The 18233-nt window shown below is 45.6% G+C and overlaps 8 protein-coding genes across 8 annotated transcripts; 4 read left to right on the forward strand and 4 right to left on the reverse strand.

Moving 5' to 3' along the window:
• Positions 1–123: 123 nt before the first annotated feature.
• BHQ10_009188 (uncharacterized protein) lies at positions 124–1336 on the forward strand (the record flags this gene model as incomplete). The annotated part of the gene is made up of 3 exons (XM_040882076.1): positions 124–450; positions 577–732; positions 809–1336. 3 exons carry the CDS (start codon positions 124–126, stop codon positions 1334–1336), a joined length of 1011 nt encoding a protein of 336 aa, XP_040737690.1.
• A 3274-nt stretch (positions 1337–4610) lies between these two features.
• BHQ10_009189 (uncharacterized protein) lies at positions 4611–5633 on the forward strand (the record flags this gene model as incomplete). Its single annotated transcript, XM_040882077.1, has 3 exons — positions 4611–4646; positions 4708–5121; positions 5175–5633. The coding sequence occupies 3 exons, from the start codon at positions 4611–4613 to the stop codon at positions 5631–5633; spliced, it is 909 nt and encodes a 302-aa protein (XP_040737691.1).
• Positions 5634–5955: 322 nt separating this feature from the next.
• On the reverse strand, positions 5956–6606 carry BHQ10_009190 (uncharacterized protein; the record flags this gene model as incomplete). The annotated part of the gene is made up of 1 exon (XM_040882079.1): positions 5956–6606. The coding sequence occupies one exon, from the start codon at positions 6604–6606 to the stop codon at positions 5956–5958; it is 651 nt and encodes a 216-aa protein (XP_040737692.1).
• A 2000-nt stretch (positions 6607–8606) lies between these two features.
• BHQ10_009191 (uncharacterized protein) lies at positions 8607–9464 on the forward strand (the record flags this gene model as incomplete). The annotated part of the gene is made up of 1 exon (XM_040882080.1): positions 8607–9464. One exon carries the CDS (start codon positions 8607–8609, stop codon positions 9462–9464), a length of 858 nt encoding a protein of 285 aa, XP_040737693.1.
• A 1560-nt stretch (positions 9465–11024) lies between these two features.
• Positions 11025–12052, reverse strand: BHQ10_009192 (uncharacterized protein; the record flags this gene model as incomplete). Its single annotated transcript, XM_040882081.1, has 2 exons — positions 11025–11556; positions 11619–12052. The coding sequence occupies 2 exons, from the start codon at positions 12050–12052 to the stop codon at positions 11025–11027; spliced, it is 966 nt and encodes a 321-aa protein (XP_040737694.1).
• Positions 12053–13346: 1294 nt separating this feature from the next.
• On the reverse strand, positions 13347–14732 carry BHQ10_009193 (uncharacterized protein; the record flags this gene model as incomplete). Its single annotated transcript, XM_040882082.1, has 7 exons — positions 13347–13667; positions 13728–14097; positions 14150–14350; positions 14405–14412; positions 14491–14498; positions 14550–14642; positions 14699–14732. 7 exons carry the CDS (start codon positions 14730–14732, stop codon positions 13347–13349), a joined length of 1035 nt encoding a protein of 344 aa, XP_040737695.1.
• Positions 14733–15016: 284 nt separating this feature from the next.
• Positions 15017–15856, forward strand: BHQ10_009194 (uncharacterized protein; the record flags this gene model as incomplete). The annotated part of the gene is made up of 2 exons (XM_040882083.1): positions 15017–15246; positions 15316–15856. 2 exons carry the CDS (start codon positions 15017–15019, stop codon positions 15854–15856), a joined length of 771 nt encoding a protein of 256 aa, XP_040737696.1.
• A 325-nt stretch (positions 15857–16181) lies between these two features.
• Positions 16182–17762, reverse strand: BHQ10_009195 (uncharacterized protein; the record flags this gene model as incomplete). Its single annotated transcript, XM_040882084.1, has 2 exons — positions 16182–17318; positions 17370–17762. The coding sequence occupies 2 exons, from the start codon at positions 17760–17762 to the stop codon at positions 16182–16184; spliced, it is 1530 nt and encodes a 509-aa protein (XP_040737697.1).
• Between the last annotated feature and the right edge of the window lie 471 nt (positions 17763–18233).

Genomic DNA, 18233 nt, shown 5'->3' on the forward strand with positions numbered 1-18233 from the left:
TCGCGAGGACGTCCTTCGCGCAAGACTACATTAATATTGTGTTTTGTTCTCGTTGTTGAACATTTGGCAAATTAGTTTCACTCAAAGTGCCACGTCGCGCAGCGACGCCAAAGGACGCCAGAAATGGTCGGCCGTCGCAGGCATACGCGTCTTCTCGCGGTCGTCGCTGCAGTCGCTGGGGTAGCCATATCTATATACGCAGCCACACGCATTGTTGCATTTGCTGAGCTGTTTGGCATCTTTAAGGACCACGCTGGTGTTCGATACACACAGGCTGAGATTGCCGCTCGCTACAACAGCACGAGTTCCGACTCGCGCAGTCCCATGGTGCCCAAGATCATCCATCAAATCTTCCACAACTGGCATGACGAGAATAACGATACCATTCCGGCGAAATGGCAACCATCGCGACAGTCATGTCTGGACTCGAACCCCGACTGGGAACAAATGGTGAGACTGATCCCGAGCATAGCTATCCTCTTTTCCTTGGTCTTTTCTATATTCTAGTATTTGTTGGCAGGGGAATTGGCTTTCAAAAAAGAAAAGAGAAAAATAATTGATATAAGTCGAATTTAGTTCTGGTCAGCCAAGAGGTCCGAAAAATTCATCGAGAAAGAGTATCCGTGGTTCCTTTCGACATATAAAAGCTACAGGTATCCTGTCCAGCGAGTGGACGTCACCAAGTACTTTGTCCTGCGCCATTATGGAGGAATCTATATTGATTTGGACAATGTGAGTAGAGTGAACCTCGATGGCTTCTGCAGAAGATTTTTTTTTGGCCTTGGCTGACGGAACGTCCAATTCTAAGGGATGCTCTGCTAGCCTCGAACCTCTCACGTACTACCCAGCATTCACTACCGATGGCGGTCTCGGAGCTCTCAGCAACAATATTATGGGAGGCAAACCTAATCATCCATTTTTCGTCATAATCACCGAGAACCTCATTCGCTGGAAGCTCAACTATCTGCTGCCCTACGTCACGGTCATGTTATGTAGCGGGCAATGGTTCTTGACGGCAATGTGGGAGAAGTATCATTCGGATCTGTCTCCTGACGGTACCGTCCGGGGTTTCGCCGATGCTAAGACCGGGTGGAAGCCGCTTCACCGTATCCTCATGGACATGCGCCCTGGTGCCGACCCGTGGGTCTTCTTTAACCAGGTCGCCGGAGAGTCATGGGCAGACTGGGACTACCGTATCCTCAAGGCCGTTGGTGACCACATCGTCTTGATTATGTTGTTTATGGTTGTTTTCATTTGCGTTCTTGTTCGATCGTGTATGAAATACAGAGCCAGATCACCAACCACGTATATAGAGTACCAGAAACTGGACCACTAGATGTATATAGACTAACAATCATTTTATTTTCTTGTGTCGTGATAAATGGCCCAATATACGAGCGATAAACTGTTGATTATCGAGAGACCATTGCCATCTCGGGTCTGACATCGATGGGCGGGTATAAACCCTTCTCTTTATGGATTCCCCTCATCTTGAATACGTTGGGGCATAGGAAATTCCGTAACTGAAGCTTTACTCAGTAATATAACTCCTCCTGCTCTAGAGCGACCAATGTCCCTGATATGTTCTGCGATAGAAGTCAAGTTCAAGGGCGCATCATTCACTCAGTATCGAAATCGTGGCCGAACATTCAATGATGGGTTTTTGAAAGTGCCGCGGTTAATATTAGCACCAACTTGGTCATTGGTCCCGATTCCCTATGCCACAAGCACCGAAAGTGCCATGGATAGGAGTAACTGAGTATGCATCCTGGAACAGATGCACCCTGATTAATGTCTTGCCGGGGTCTTTGATTGCAGGAATGCAAGCACCCCTTGCTTGGATTTATAGACCGCCATTGTGAAATCCTTGTAGTCCAATTGTTCATTTAACCCGGTATAATAATGTTTCGAAATTCCTATAGACATGGGTCATGGTATGTGCGACTAGCTCGTGGCTAGCTGAGCTCTTTTATGCGGAGAACATTCTTGCCAACTCACTCCACAGTCTATCTGATTACTTTTCTGCCAAGCGTGCATATCCCCAGGTTCCCCGTATTGCGGGGTACGGACCTGTTGGATTTTCTAGAAAAGTATTATCAGACATTGGCTTATATGAATAGTTGAGTGCCGTCTGCTTATGGCACTCTGGCTGATTGCTTTCGCGAGCGGAAATTTTGGTATGAGCTTTTCGAGACGTCTCCGTCACGAGGACAAATGTAGCTAACCATGAACTTTAAAAATGATTTCCGACATCAAAAATGTAGCATAGGCATCTTTCAAGGCATTGAAGATGTATCATGCATTCATAGAATTTCAAAAAGAGGATCCATGAACTTGCCCAGATTGTAGTTAAGTCTGCCAAGCGACGAGATATAGTGACAACCGTCCATGGCGATGCCGACGTATATAAGTTTGTCCTAATTTTGGCCTGGTACCAAATTATGAGCCACAAGTGCCTGTGATCGAAGTTCTTCTATTCGGGTCCATTGATCTCGGGACTTGTGTTCTGCGCTGTGTTTCCAATAATCATACAAGTCGTTGACTGCTGCCCACGCCAACTCCGCATGGTTATCACCGGTTTCTCCGCACAGAAACGTCAACAAATAGATCAGAGCCTCCAACTCTAATTGAGATTCCAAAACCCAAAGCCAATTTCGTCCCTTGCTGTAGGCTCGCAATCGGCGAGCAACCTGCGAAATCCGGATGCAGACATCTACCTGGTCTGTAACCCTTCTTTGACCGTCGCTTGACTTGCTGGCTATGAACCTCATCTTTTCTATGCCGAGTTGAACCAGATTTATAGTTATGAAATCCATTGGAATATTTGAGTCACAGTACACAAGATATTGCTTCTGAACTCTTTCCTGAAATAGATCAATAGCTGTGCATACTTGAGAATATGGCAAGGCCGTATATGAGTTCTCCTGAACGAACTTTTCGGAAAAGACTATTTGCCGTGAAAAATAGTTTATTTCGAACTGCACCAAGCTGGGCAATATCTCCGTTCTCTCACGTCGGCTTGTGGAATATTTTCTCATATCTGGATCAAGGCTGGCGTCTGAAACATTCATAGGTAATTTCGTGTTGAAAGAACTCTCCAGCACACAAGGATCGGATCCTTGGTCTTGAGCTGTCTGCGCATCCAGTGTACAAATCTGCCACCACAGACGACGACGCATCTCCGTTTCAAACGGGGGTAGACCTGTTACTTCACCATCACGATGAAGACCTAACCTTATGGCTCTTCCCACGGCCAGCCCTATCATGCTATGCACGTCTGGACCATTAGCGTCATACCTGCCAGCAGTCTGTAATAATTAGTATATATTCGGGGAAGGCTCGGCCCAAATTCTTACCAAGTATATCACGAATGCTTGCAAAACGGTCAAATCTGTCGTCTCCATAAATTCTGATCGGGATAGAAAGTGTTTCAAGCCAAATTGGTATCTTGCATCATCAGTTATTTATGCGAATCCAAATCAATAAACTTCGTATGGCGTACCTCTCCAGCAGAACTTGTCTTTCTTCTTCAACCTCCTTGTAACATTCAGATGCCGACATTGCAACTATAGAGGCGTAATAAATCGAAAAAAGCAAACAGCTTTCTGGTATAGTCAACTGTGTCCGACCTCTGATAGCGCCCACCACTAGTTTCTGTATGGTATTCGTATGGAAGACTTTGAAAGTAGGGTCAACAACCTCTAAGTACTTCCACCATAGAAATGATATTAATTTTGCGTGTGGATGAGACGGATCGGGCTGTTTCCCACTACTAAAAACACTCAATGAGGCACGAATAGCATTTCTGTCGTCTCCGTCGTAGTTACTGGAGCCGGAGATGTTGTTGGCCGAGGTTTCCTAGTAGTGTTTTAGTATGTCACCTTTTAATCCAAGATATTCAAGGACCAACGTTTGGTGTTATTGTCATATTATCACCACCTTGAGAGCGTTTCTGATGACTTTGTGTGATAAGGTCATTTCGCGTTGACACTCTGTGCAACGTGACGGAAGTATCGATTGACCGTAATATTTGCTTGATCTCGGAGACATCTGTCTCAAAAGAGGCCATTCGGTCTTCCATATTTTCCAAGCGAGTAGCTACATTGTCATCTGTTTTCGTTGTTGTTCTTCGGGCAGGATAAGCACAGTTTGTTTTCGTTTTGACACAGTACGCACATGGGTACGCCCGATCGCATTTGATCTTTCGGCGGCGGCATTCGAGGCATGAGCGGCCAGCTGCTATTATTCTCCGCGAAGACATTAGTAAGAGTGTTGACAGCCAGATTTACTTTACAATGAAGCGATCGAGTGTTGTATGATTAATCTGAAATTCACGCGACGTGTGAGCGGAGGAGGTCCGATTGGCTATCGCGGAGAAAGCGGAGAAAGGTGCCGCATTTGTCAGGCAGATTAAGGTATGCTTATACAACGAAAAAGAATATTGCTTACAGGCTTCATTCAGTCCTCCAAGGTATAAAAGAAACGATTTAGACAATCGAAATGACTCTCAAAACAAGCGTTCTGAAATTACCTTCGCAGCAGCCTTAGAACCATCTCATCACTTCAGTTCAGCATACAGCACACATTGTTTGCAAGACCAACCTATAAAAATGTCAACTCCTTTAACAAATGTTGTCTTGATTGGTGTAAGTTTTTCTAAATGATTATCAGCCAGGATTATTCATGCGCTTACATTGTCTCATATAGGGCAGTGGAACTGTTGGCAAAATCATTCTTGAGGCACTTCTCAAGTCCCCTGACATTAATGTAACAGTGATTTCTCGGGACACTAGCAATGCCACTTTCCCCTCGCAAGTCACCGTACATAGAACAGACTTTTCCCACTCGGGCTTGTTTTCCGCTTTCAAGGGCCAAGATGTTGTCATTTCCGCAGTAGGTGCGACTGCGTTTACTGAGCAAAAGAAGTTCATTGAAGCGGCAGTCCATGCTGGCGTCAAGAGGTTCATACCGTCCGAGTTCTCTTCAAATACTCTCAATGAATCTGTTCGTCAGATGCTGCCCTTATTCAACCAAAAAAAAGAGGTTCTTGACTATCTCAAGTCCAAAGAGTCAGTTGGCCTGACTTGGACCGGCATTGCAACTGCTCTGCTGTTTGATTGGGTATGGCTTCCAATTCTTATGTTCTGAAGTATACTAATACCCGTCGATAAAAGGGGTTGACAAGTGGATTTCTTGGCTACGACATACCTAACCGGACCGCAACAATCTGGGACGGAGGAGACAAGCGTTTTACGCTTGTCAATGAAAGGGAACTCGGCCAGTCAGTTGTCTCGGTCTTGAAACACCCTCAAGAAACGGCCAACAAATACCTCTACGTTACTTCAGTCGAAGTTACACAAAATGAGATACTGCGGGCCCTTAAAGAAGAAACCGACTCAAAATGGAAAGTAATTCATACAACATCAGATGCCCAAAAAAAGGAGGCTTTCAAAAGGCTTAGTAATGGAGACTTCAGCGGCGGTTTAATCCTTGTTCGTGGTACAAGCTACGCCAATGACCCTGCTCTTCACGCCAATTATGCCACAGATGAAAAATTATCGAATGATCTATTAGGGTTGGAGCCCGAAAGTGTGAAGCAGACCATTAAACGAGTGCTAAGCAAGCGTGAATAAGTGTTCAAGTACAAGAAAACTTCAAAAACAGGAGAAAGCTATATTGTTTATTTGCTTAGCTTGATATCAATTGCTTGTTACAATTATTTGCAAGTGATATATACAGTTAAATTAGCACAGTTGATAAATTACGCTTTCGTTCTTGTAGCAAATAATGAATCAGTTTCAATACATGTATAAAAGATACCTAATGAGTCAGACTCCCGAAGCTTAAGCCTACAAAAGAATCCGAAGCACCACCTAGCAATCTGTAATAAGATCCCTCAAGTGGCTGATCAACCTACCCTTTGTTGCTTATATAGACTCATATGTCCCTCAATATTCACAGTGCAGGGTAGGAAACCAGCTTGAAATACTTGGAGAAGAAGTCGTCTTCCATTAGCATCTCATGTTCCTTGGCGCGAAGCTGAATCAGCAATTCCCGAGTGCCCTTCGATGAATCGCGGAAACTGGGAAGGAACATGCAGAAAGCAACTCGCAATGGATTTGGTTTTGGGCGAAATGCTTGAGGCAAGCCAGCACCAAAGTCAAAGTATTCTACTGCTCCCACGAACCAGCTGTTTACCAGGAAGCCCGTACGTTCAAAGTCCGCGCCGAATCTGAGCTTTTCGTTGGGGGGTAGGCGATACTTCCAGAGTGCAGCTGAGATGCAGTCGAAAGATGGAACATACTTCACGCCTTCGGATAGAAGGCATTGACCTTTGAGCTCTACAATGCTCGCCTCTCTAGTTTCGTATAGCTTCATCTGGTAGTCGGCCAAGTTCACATTGTTTGACCGGCAATTAAGGGCTTGTTTTAAGTCGATGACTCGATACTTGGGACACTGGTCCATTGAATCTTGTTTCGACACGCCTTCTGGGACTGGCTGTGCGTTGAATGGTGTCCTATCCAATGAGACGGGAAATGTGGGCAATGGGAAACCATGGAAGTATGCTTTGCTGCCCTGATGTATGGCACTTAGGAAGGCCTTCATGGAACCGAAATCGACCGCAAAGTGATGCGCAGCGCAAGCAAGAATCAAACCACTTTCAATGACGTTCAGCTGCAGCCTACATGCTGGTATGTGATCCGCTAGCAATTCAAGTAGCAGTATGGCTAAATCTAGATCATCTGGGCGAAAGTAATTCTGCGCGAGCTCTGTAAAAGACATGTGCTCGCCATGTATATAGTGTTTAACATGAAGTTTCACGTCTGTTTCTAGCACAACTTCAATATAAGGCTTGCCAAACTAATCAACACAGATGTTTCCGGCCATCAATGGAAGTTGTTTTATGGCATTATCCAGCCCTTGCTGCAAGGCTTCCGTCAGCTTGTCCAGGTCAAGGGCATCCTGGAGCTTGCAAAAGGTGAAACATTTCACGATCGTATCTGGCGCTTGTCGATCAAGGTCTGACAGCTCATAACGCACCGGTCCTTTCATTTTCCTTGCTATAGTATGAGAGTCTCCATTTGCTATATTAGTTGTGGTGTCTGTTGAGGAAGATAGAACGAATTTCTGGTATAATGCCATGGTTCAGTACTCATGAAAACACACCACTTTGAGTGACTCCAGATAAGTTGCTCCTCACAAGTGCCACAAAGTTCTGAAATTGGATAAAAGTACTGGCACATTTCCATTTAAGACCTTCAGTCGTTTCTAAAATTACCAAAGTCTGACGTGTGACAATTCCATTAACAAGTTACCGGCAACTTGTCAATAAAGCTTGGTAACCATTGGTCATGTTCCCTTGCTTCATGAGGTACCTAGTCATAAGATACTGTGTTGTCAGTGTTGTTGTCGCATGATTATCTGCAATTCTCAATACACAAATTGGTATGTCTATATTTCATTTCTGTACCATAATCATGTATAAGGTCATTTGTGGGCGTTTTCTGAAGTCCTTTAACCATATTGGCATTTTATTACCATTATTCGTGTCCTATCAACAGCTCAATATAATTATGTATCATTACTAGCTTGGCTTCTAGTACAGGGGACTAAATCGATATGTCTGAGGAACGGATAAAAGCATGAAAAGCGGGCTACTGACGCGCCCTCTTGAAAATTGAAAGTAGAACGGTCCTGAAAATATGGCAAAAGGTACAAAGACTGTTTGTGGTGACAGAAACCGCTTGTGTATATTTCATGGAGCTACAGCGACCATTTGGATGACACAAAACAGTTATATGGTCACGAGGGACCAGTCTGTGTAACCATCATTGAAATTTATCAGCCTCGATTATGGTTTTGGTTTTGTAAACCTGCAGCGGAACGACATCCGAGAAGCCCCTGTGTAACTCAAGGGTGACTCGATGGTACACCTATATTGAATCCAAGGTACTATTCAAGAAACATGACCTGTAAATGGCTTGCAGTACCTGGTACAAAGAGGATAGTCATACGATTTTTTTGTAGCTGAGTCTATGAATATTCTCTGAGATTTTACCACAGAATTATGATCATTGAAAGTGCCTAAATTTGGGATTTCTACGTTCTCATAGCTAGGTACAATCATACAGTCTGCAGTGGAAAATGTTGCTCCGTATGAGTAAATATCAACTAGCGTCATATCTCAGTGCCTAGCTGGGCGGGAAAAGCTTCATAAAGGATAGCTAGTCCTGTGATGCAATGAGAAAAGGCAAAACATATGAAAACGGTGCTCTGAGGCCTATGAGTTGGATGGAGTGGTGAAGCTTCAAGTTCTTTCATTCAAACGCTCCGGAGGTATCCAATTGCTGTTTTCGCTTGTTTGGAGCGTTCTTCAAACAGCAGCGAAACGGGGGACAAACAAAGAAAATCGAGCAGTCTTCAAACGCAGGATGATCAGACGAATGCTGATGACAAATACTGACTGAATTTAATGACTCACAAGCCAGTTTATAAGGCCTTCTTGTACCGTCGATAAGTTGGTAGTTGGATTTTTTTAAAAACCAACACATCCTCCAGAACCCTACGATCTTCACCTACTCACAAAATTTTGTACGCGCTAAAGAATGGAACCAAATTCTAAATCAGTCATTGACTGTACTACGTACCAGCTGCTGCAGCAGTCGGTAGATCACAAACCTCAAAATCTCTATGCAGGGCCCGGCGATCAGTTCAAAGACGCAGGGGTGGCCACCGAGTTCAGGAACTTCGAAAGAAAGGACTTGATACCTAGATCTCCAATCAAAGTGGCTGTGGTATATCCAACTACCAAAGTACAGAAGACTGTACCACTTCAAAAAGCAATAGAATCTTATCGAGAACAGCATCTTCGCAAACAGAAAGACGCGATCGATATCAAGAAGTTCTACGTACAAGTCAAAGATACCGGCGTTGGAGAACAGCCGTTGCACCCAAACGGTCTTGTTGGCGCACTCAACCGGATCTACTACATCCAGGACGTTTTACTAAAGAATCGAACCCTGGAACAAGTAGATTTCGATCTACCGGTTGTTCAAAACTTTGATCGCATCATCATACCTTCCTTGGAGAGCGACATCTTCTTCGAAAACGAGGTAGGATATGACAAGCCCAATCTCATATTTTACGAGTGCTTTACTCGAGAACTTGTTGCCGGTATGGGAACAGGGCCCGGTATTCAAAAGGACATTTTCCAACTTTCACAGGAATTGGGGCGTGTGTTATTCAATAATGATCAAGCTGTAACCTACGGCAAGACGTTACAGGCTTTGTTCCCGGAGAGAAACATTAACCATGCGGATTGGCATGGGGTTGTGTATCATCCTCAGCCAAGCGGAAAGCAAGGAGACCGAGCTTACTTTATAGAAGAGCTCTGTGAAGCTATGGGCAAGCATCTGAATATTTTTTTCGACAAGGTCTTCAGTCCATATAAGAAGACGATGTGATCTTCATTTTACAGTAGTTTGCACCTTCAGAGTTATAACTAGTGCTACTGCTTATGATCCTTGACACCCAGCTCTTCATTGAGAGCCTCCTAAACACGTTTTAATGTCGCGCACCTACACCCGCAGTGGCGGTGTAGGTCTGCTGGACGGCACGGTAACCATAGTAACTAGTTTAGCCTTCCTTTGTGGCAGGGATTGGGAAACAATTGAAGTAAAAGCGTGCACCTGTTTTGCACCCCACTATATAACAATTGTCGGCGAGGGGCAGCGTATATGAATGAATGAGAACACACACACACACACACACACATACTGTACCCACAGTACAGTACCAGATTGACGGATCTAAGAATATAAATCACAATGCCTGTCACTTGTGAGTTAACCCTATTTTTCTATGATCCTCTTGGTCTGATACCATCTTAGTTGAAACACACGAGTTTCAATGTAGCATCACGAGACCAGACATACCGTTCACGCTTTACGTTAGTGACAGCTATTTGCTCCTTGTTCCCCGCTAAGTCACCAACATCCACCGAAGCTTTCCCACTGTGCGATACTCTCCTCAACGTTTCAAATTACAATTGTCAGACCACTGGGCTGGTGAATACAAGAGAAAATTCAATAATGAACCAAAATTTTCTGCCAATTACGTCGACTTCGGATTAGAAGATGATGAAGTCGTGGTTGCTGCTCTACTGGATGGTAGTAACTTTATCCCGTATTGGGAGTTCCGCACTCTGTTGAGTGGTGATAGCTCACACCATATGGACGTATCTTCGGATGCCAAAGCTAGCTTTGGAATGATGAAATGGGACTTGGCAGAAGGCTTCTAACATGCTCTACTTGTGACGGCTACAGCCGCAGACCTGGACAGAGACTTGAGGTACGGATAAGAATGTGGAGGATGCCACATATGTTGTCAGTAGTTGGTTATGTGGGATGGCAATGCCCGGTTAATTCATGTATGGGGTCATGTGTCGAAGATCGATGAAGAGACCGCCTTAGATAATTACCATTATATAACTTAACTTTAGTTATATTCACCTTCCCCTTCAAAGGTCTCAAAACGTCTACAGTTTACCCATACTGCCATCCATAGCATCCTTTACAGGCAGTAATTTTGGGTCCCAATCAGGGTATATTAGTGGTATAATTGGTCCGAACACTATTGAGAACCACTTCCCACTGGGAGAGTTTTTGAATACGAGCACTTTATTATCAGTATGTAGCCGAACGAGAAACCTGAAACGCCACCACAGCCATTATCTACTGTGCTCTTCTGTCATGGCCAGGATTTCGTCGACCGCGGATTGTTGCTTGACTATGATCATAAAAAAGACTCGGTATCAGCATCTAGGATCGCGCCAGTCGGCATTAGTGTGTTGATAGGTTAAGAAATATACTAAGTATATCCGCTACTCACATCTTAGAAAAATCCGGACAGTGGCAATAGCAGTGGCTAGCACGACGTAATGTGCCGTTCACGTCACTGTACACGGGCGACAAGGTTTAGCCTTGTTGAGAGGATTAGGTGAGCGCTGAGCGACGAACAGTCGTCTAGAAAAGACTCTGCTTCCTTCCTTTGCGAAAGTTGGTATGCCAGACTTCAAGCTCCCAATCTCCCCATTTCTTGACCTCAGAGACGCAGACCAGCTGGACTAAGAGCTTATCCCTTTCCTTGGTGAGAGCACGCACTGCCTTCGTGAGAGAATCGCACTTTGTGCCCTGATCTGGAAGTCGGAGCTTTTTCAACTTGGTGCCCCATTGTGGGTGCTCCCGCAACTTATCGAGCGCCGATCCATCCAACCGACTATTTCCATGCTTGGAATGCGGTGTGATCTCTACATAAGAGATATCTGCGCAATTTTCAAACAAGGCTTCGAGCGTAATGTCCTGAAGGTCCGAGGTACCTTGGAGCTGCACGGAGCGGAGTTTGGGACATAACTTGGTGAGGCAAATTATAGCCTTGTCCGTGAGTTCTTGAGCCGAGTTCTTGGCATCGTAACTGACATCTTTGAAATGGAATTCGAAACTTGTCAGACTACGACATAGACGAGGTCCAATCGAGGTCAGCTCGTAGATATGTTGGCTACTTGGCAATCAGTACGGGCACGAAGTCGGCTGTGTGAGGTTTTGTGAGAAGGAACATACTCTTTCAGGACAAAGCCAGAGCCAAATGCTACTTTCTTTGTCCCATGTCCAAGCCATTCCCGATGATGAGAGTCCCATTCTTGATTGACTCGGAAGGTGGCTTCCTTTAGTCCCTTTTTCATTGGCACGGCAGTCTTTTGCGCTGCTTTAGCTCCTTTTACTGCAAGCTCGGCCTGAGTTGGTGMAAATTCGSGAGCCTCTTCTGATTCTCCGATCGCATGTGTCTCTGTACCTTTATCAAATAGACGTGTCTCTCCTGTCTCACTAGTCAAGCGCATTGTAGCCTCTCCAGCCGATTGCGTGGCGCCCTGTTTGACCGATGCTATGGCGCGTTCGTTCGCTTCCAGTCCGATGCCACGGGTGAATCCGAACCTTGGAAGCGCCGACTGCGACTTCCCCCTTGATTTTGTATCCCGTGTTCGGATGGGCGGCATTGCTTCTAAGCTTTAACCATAAACGTATATGGATTATTGGTGAAGATTTGAGCGGAGGTTGACAGATTTTCTTTTGATGGCCAAAGCTAAGGTTAAGGTGCGCTTGAATACCGAATTACCCCTTGGTACAGAGTATGGTGATTGGAGTCAAAACTCAAAAGAGAAATGCGTACGCTAATGTGGCACTAGTCTGCTAGCTGCATGTCTAGTATGTACTTGAGTAACCGCTTTGGCTTCTAACTACCAGATTCCTATAACCAGTTAGTCAAAAGCGTGCATCTGTTATGCATCCAAGTGTAGTAGTGTCCAGCCATACTCATTCTTTGAATCTGGATCGACTCCATCTACGTTGAGTAGTAGCTTCACCATTGCCTCATGCCCTTCTGATGCGGCGTATATTAGTGGTGTTGAGCTACGATCATCCTTTGGATCTGGATTATCCCCATTGTGAATGCTAATCCGAGCAGTACTCTCATTCCATTTTTAGCAGCCCAAAGTAGTGCGAAGCTTTTTTTTTTTTTTAGAAAAAAAAGTCATCCATGGATATCGATGAAGATATGAAATAAACACAGAATAACAATATCGGCTAGTCCGAGATAATGCGCTTATATCTTTTTCTGTTTCTAGGAAATTCTGTTAGGAGTTGCAATAATTCAGTAGGTCAATCTATCAATTTCAATGTGATGTGCTAGGGATGTTTATAGAACGCGTTGAGGATGTAGAAGCTGGGATTTTGGTCTAAGAACCCGTTGCTGGTCAATAGGAGACAGAAGTTGCCAGCTAGGTTTGCTCTACTAATGACGGAGTTTACTAGGATTCAGATTACTGTATTTTATCATCATACATTTATTGTGAATAAAAGTCTGTATTGATAGATAGTATTAATTCCGCACCAACATTATTCCTACACTATTCTATATTTACAAGAGCATCTTCTTGGCACTCTTTCAGAAGAAAGAGAAGAGAGTGTTAAGTTGTTACTCTGAAGGTGCAAACTACTATATACCGTGTCCCATTCTTCCTTTTTCTCTTAAAGTTTCGGATTATAGATTGGTATGCTGACGTGCAAATTTCTCATTTTCTCGGTTGGACTTAGGTGACTCGGCTCACAAAGACCAGGGTATTGAGAGTAAAGTGTTTGGTTTCATTATCTACTTTGCTAATTCAAACTCGTACCGGATCATTCTCTGTATCTTAGAGGTACATCAATTCAGCCAACCGTGATAGTGAAAGCTTATCATCATGCCTGAAAGTTGACTAGTGTCAAAGCTTTACTTTGAGAATATCACACGCGTCATGTTGGTTGTACAACGAGTCGATCCTGCTGCGTTGTCCCGGGAAACAACGTTCGCTTGATAAATTCATCGATCGCCTCTGATGTGATTGTTACTCCCGGGTCGAGTTTGTAGATTTCGTCGTTAGCCTGAATCACAAAGGTTGGCAATTCATCCGGCTTCAATCCCATTGGCTCCAAGGCGAATGAATTTTTAATGGCGTCGACGGTAGCAAAATTGACTTTTTCTCGGTATTTCATTGCCACGTTGGACAAACTCGCTGCTAGAGAATGTCGTTCATCTTCGTTGGCCGAATACATCATTCCGATGGGTAGTGCGGACTGGACTGATGTTAGATGGAAGGCCGGGTCTATCAGCAAGCAGATCACGAAATAGCTTACCTTCATAAAGCTCACTAGTGTTGACATGTCAAACTGTCGGATCAGGGGTTGCGAAACTAGACTGGCAAAATGTAGAATAGCCTTCTTCTCAAATGGGCCATCGTACTTCGGGGTTGTTTCGTCTCGAACATTGTAAACCGTGATGAATGGTTTATTCGTTCCAGATTGGGCTCCAGACATAACTCCAACAAAGAAGTCTTCCGCTAGTTCTTCCTTTGCAAGAGAAGCCATCAGATTGAGGGATGAGTCACCATCCCCAGCCCTTGTGAGAACCATCAAGGGAACCCCCAGCTGCTTCATAATGGTGAATCTTTCCTCGTCTAGTTCGACAATAGAATTCGTGACTTGCTTCAGAACATGTGTGACGAGTCTGATACAAATTAGTGACAGTGAAGCCATCAAGGATTCGGACCAGGTCATACGGTGTTGCTCGTTGTGCGCCTCGGTAGCGTGACCATTTCTGATGCTCGAAAATTCTAATAGTCGGAAATGACGACACGTCGAATGAGGCACAAAACTTTTCGTGTTTCGAGCAGTCTACTTCGTATATGCTGACATCGGATGTCTTGCTCAAACTCTCGGCAGCGAGCACAAGTTCATTGTGAACTGTTGTACACGGCTCACTATAAATACTCAGTATTCTTACGAGACTTCAGAAAGAAGCTGGGAATGCCTACTGCGACGGCTGAACATGATTAGCTCAGAGTTAGATAATCATTGGTATTCTCTGAATATTTTCTTCTGAAATCAATCGAATACGTACAACACAGACTATCACCACATCGATTAGCCATATTACAGAGCACTGTAGATGTCACATACAACTCAGAACGAACACGCCTGGCAAGGCAGCACGCTGTTCAAAACCCTGGGGATCAAGAAATTCCTGCCCACAACATAGCTCAAACAGAAGCACTAGCAACAGCCATGATATGAATAGCTGCAGCGACCACGATATCATATTTGCATACCGTCAGCAGTATCAGAGAACAAGTTGACGCTCATCGCCTTCGACTCACGATGTTTTGAAGGAAAGAAGAGGATACGGCCATTTCATTGGTGCGCGCCAATCGTCATTGCTGGCTGCGGCACGTGCCCCGTTGCTATTGCTATCGATAAGAACAGCAGCGTTCAACTTCAACGACTTCCTTTTCTTCACGCCTTCTCTCGCGATAGTCTTAGCAACCATGAAAGGATGCGCTAGAAGATATACTGGCTGACTGCTTGGTGGATTTGCCTACTGCAGTTCTTTGTTCTAACATCGTCCCTCCGGACCGCTCCCACAAGCAATGGCGGGGAATCTACTCCTCCGGTCGCTCAGCTTGCTTGTCGCTGGTATTGCCATTGGCTGGGCTTTCGTCTCGTTCAATTTATCACCATTGGACTGGCTGCGTACGAGATATGAGATCAACGCCGAGACACCACGTCCAACAACCTACATTCTTTCCGAGGATCCGGTTGTGGTCTACGTGAAGGACTTTATCAGCACACAGGAAGCAACTCACCTGGTGCAACTGGCGTAAGCTTCGTCTTCATGCCTGGTCAGCTTACTAGATCAATCAATAGTTGACCACAGTCAATTAAATAGAAACGGTCGGTTCGCTCCATCGCCCATGTGGGATAACGAAGGGAAACCGCACATCGACAAAGCATACCGCCTCTCGATGACAGCGAAACTAGACCGAAGCGACGAAACCATTAAAAGAATCGAAGAACGCGCAACCTCCTTTCCCTTCTACAAACGCTTCGGCGATTTTTTGCCCATTGTGGTACAAAACTATGGTATCTCTGGGCAGTACCGCGACCACTACGACTGGTTCGACGATGCGCACGCCGTCGGGGGGAATATCGCTTCTACATTCTTCGTTTATATACACGCGAACTGCACAGGTGGGGGGACCAATTTTGCACGACTTACTCCGCCGGATGATGAGAGTTGGTGTGAATTTATTGACTGCGACCGACCGTTCGACGAAGGGGTTACATTCAAACCAATCCTGGGAAATGCTATATACTGGGAGAATCTTCACGACGATGATGCGGGACATAAAATGACTCTTCACGCTGGAATGCCGGTGACGACTGGTAATAAGATGGGGATGAATATATGGACTTGGAAGGTTGCCTAATCCTCCAAGCCATAAGTTTACCAAATAAGTCATGCTAGTTCCATGAAAGTTTAAAAAGGTTTGTGGCGCGGCCATTTCCACATCCAAAGTTAAGGAAAACCTACCCGTGCCGGATGGCCGAACAAACGAGCTGAATATCCGATACAAAAACTTTGTATAAAAAATATATTCGGCAATTAAAGCCGAACATAACTATATTGTGCTGTATGGTACACTATCTTTCCGCAATGTATAAAAGCGAGGGTATTAGAGTAATGCAGTAACGGACAAACTGCAAGAAAACACCCCCAATGTCTATGTATAAGCAAAATCTAAGTCAAGGAGCTCATCGACCAAATTTCTTCAGCTCCAGCCATCGCAGCGGAGGGAAAACAATCATGGCCCAAGCACAACCCACCCAAATACCCAGATCTGCACCATCGGTGCTGACTAACTTGGCGATGGGACCAACATAGTAGATCTGGTACATGCACATGATGCTTCCTATCCATCCAACCACGAATGCTGTGAACGCAGCTAGACCGAGAGGCAGCTTGCTTCGGTCTGCCCAGATCGACCAGTCGAAAGCCGGTGCAATCTTGCCCCAGCGGAAGATCATGTGTTCTTCAAGCACGATGATCAAGAAGATCGTGACCCAGTAGCCCATCAGAGCGAGGAAGTTCTCGAAAATTTCAAATAGATGGTCTCGGCCACCCAGTGCACATGCAGTGTAAATGACCACACCGACACAGGTCCAGAACCAACGGGGCAATGCAACTCCGTATCGGCCAAGGGTCTGAAAGCCAAGAGTGGCCGAATAAGTACCTGGGATATTGTTTGCGATGAGACCCAGCGCAACCAAAACACCAAGGAATTTTCCAAATCCGCCCAATCCGTTATAGCCTTGCATGATCAAAGCGCCCGAGGAAACTTCGTTGGCAGCCTCCCAGTCAGCGTTGCTATAAGTGCCGGAGCCGAGACCGACACCAAGCAGATTGGCAAATGTCAGTGCAAGACCGATGCCAAAGAAGCTCATGGTAAAGGTGACCCATTTCTTAGTGGTCGGTGGGTAGTACACGTAATAGTCGGCACCGGCAGGGGCCCAAGCAACGGCAGAGGACAGGCAGAGTGAGAAGAAGGACAAGCGGTTGCCGGCGATGTCTCGCGAGCTGCCAACAGAAGGAATATCGGTGTCAAACTTGGGACCAGCGGAACCCACCAGCACGAACAAGGCAATCAATTGCGGAACCCATGCCCATCTTTCGTACTTGTGGAAGACGGACATTCCGAAGATGACCACGATCCAGGTAATGATGGCGACGATAATTGTACCGACGACCACAGTCATGTTACCGCCGGCGACGGCAGAGAGAACCTGGCCTCCGACGAGGCAGTCAATCATTCCATAACCCAACATGATGACGATATTAAGAAGAGCGCAGATTTTGCTGGGGTAGTAACCCATGAAATAACGCGCAATGACCTGACAATGTCAGACAACTGAGTTGGCACGCGACAGCGGGAAGGAACTCACCATAGTACGGTTACCACTGACTGGACCCCAAGTGCCCATATACGCAGCACCGGCAGCACCCAGCAGGGCGCCGAAAGTAGCACACAGCGCAGAATCGGTAAAACTCAAACCATAGTCCAACGGACCAAGCATGCCAACGGCGATGTTGTTGGCGGTGATGTTTGTACTGAACCACAGCAGGCCCATCTGCATGTAATCGGCGGCGGTGGCGCTATGACGCTCTGATTCAGGTACCCGTTCGATGCCGCGGGCCTCCATGAACCTAATTGAAGCGATTCTCTCGTTCAGACGGGCAAGAACACCGCCGGAGCTGGTGCTCTTGACGGCATCGGATGGCTGGCTTTCGAGGACAGAGCCATCGCGGTTGACATTGTCACTCGGCTGCTTCTCCATGGCGGTCGTTTCTGTCTTGTCCAAAGAGAGCACGAAATAACATGCAACAGAGGTCAAAAATAAAATGCGACCGGATAAGGATGTAATACGAGGGATATAAGAAAAGATCAGAGGAATAATAAGAGAGGGACGGAGGAAAGAGCAGGTGGCGGGAAACCACTCACCCTCCACTCATTGGTCCGACGAGAGAAAAATATCCGAAGCACTGAATGAGGTTAGCTTTCCAGTAGCTCTCTGTACTTATCGCCATTGACCCATGCGATTCGTGAAGTTGCGACTACTAGTCGATTAGTTAATTGCGCATGCATTTCCGAGTTCGTGTTGGCCATCTAGAACGCGAGCACGGCCTGCGATGAAAAAATGAAGAGACGAAGTGGGGGGAGAAGAGACAAGCACCGCCAAGCTTCTGTTTTGCAGGGCCGGGAGACCCTTCCGACATCCCTAGCGCGCTTCTGGAAAGCTACCGAGTAC

This window comes from Talaromyces amestolkiae (assembly GCF_001896365.1).
Source record: "Talaromyces amestolkiae strain CIB chromosome Unknown scaffold23.1, whole genome shotgun sequence".
Taxonomy (NCBI): domain Eukaryota; kingdom Fungi; phylum Ascomycota; class Eurotiomycetes; order Eurotiales; family Trichocomaceae; genus Talaromyces; species Talaromyces amestolkiae.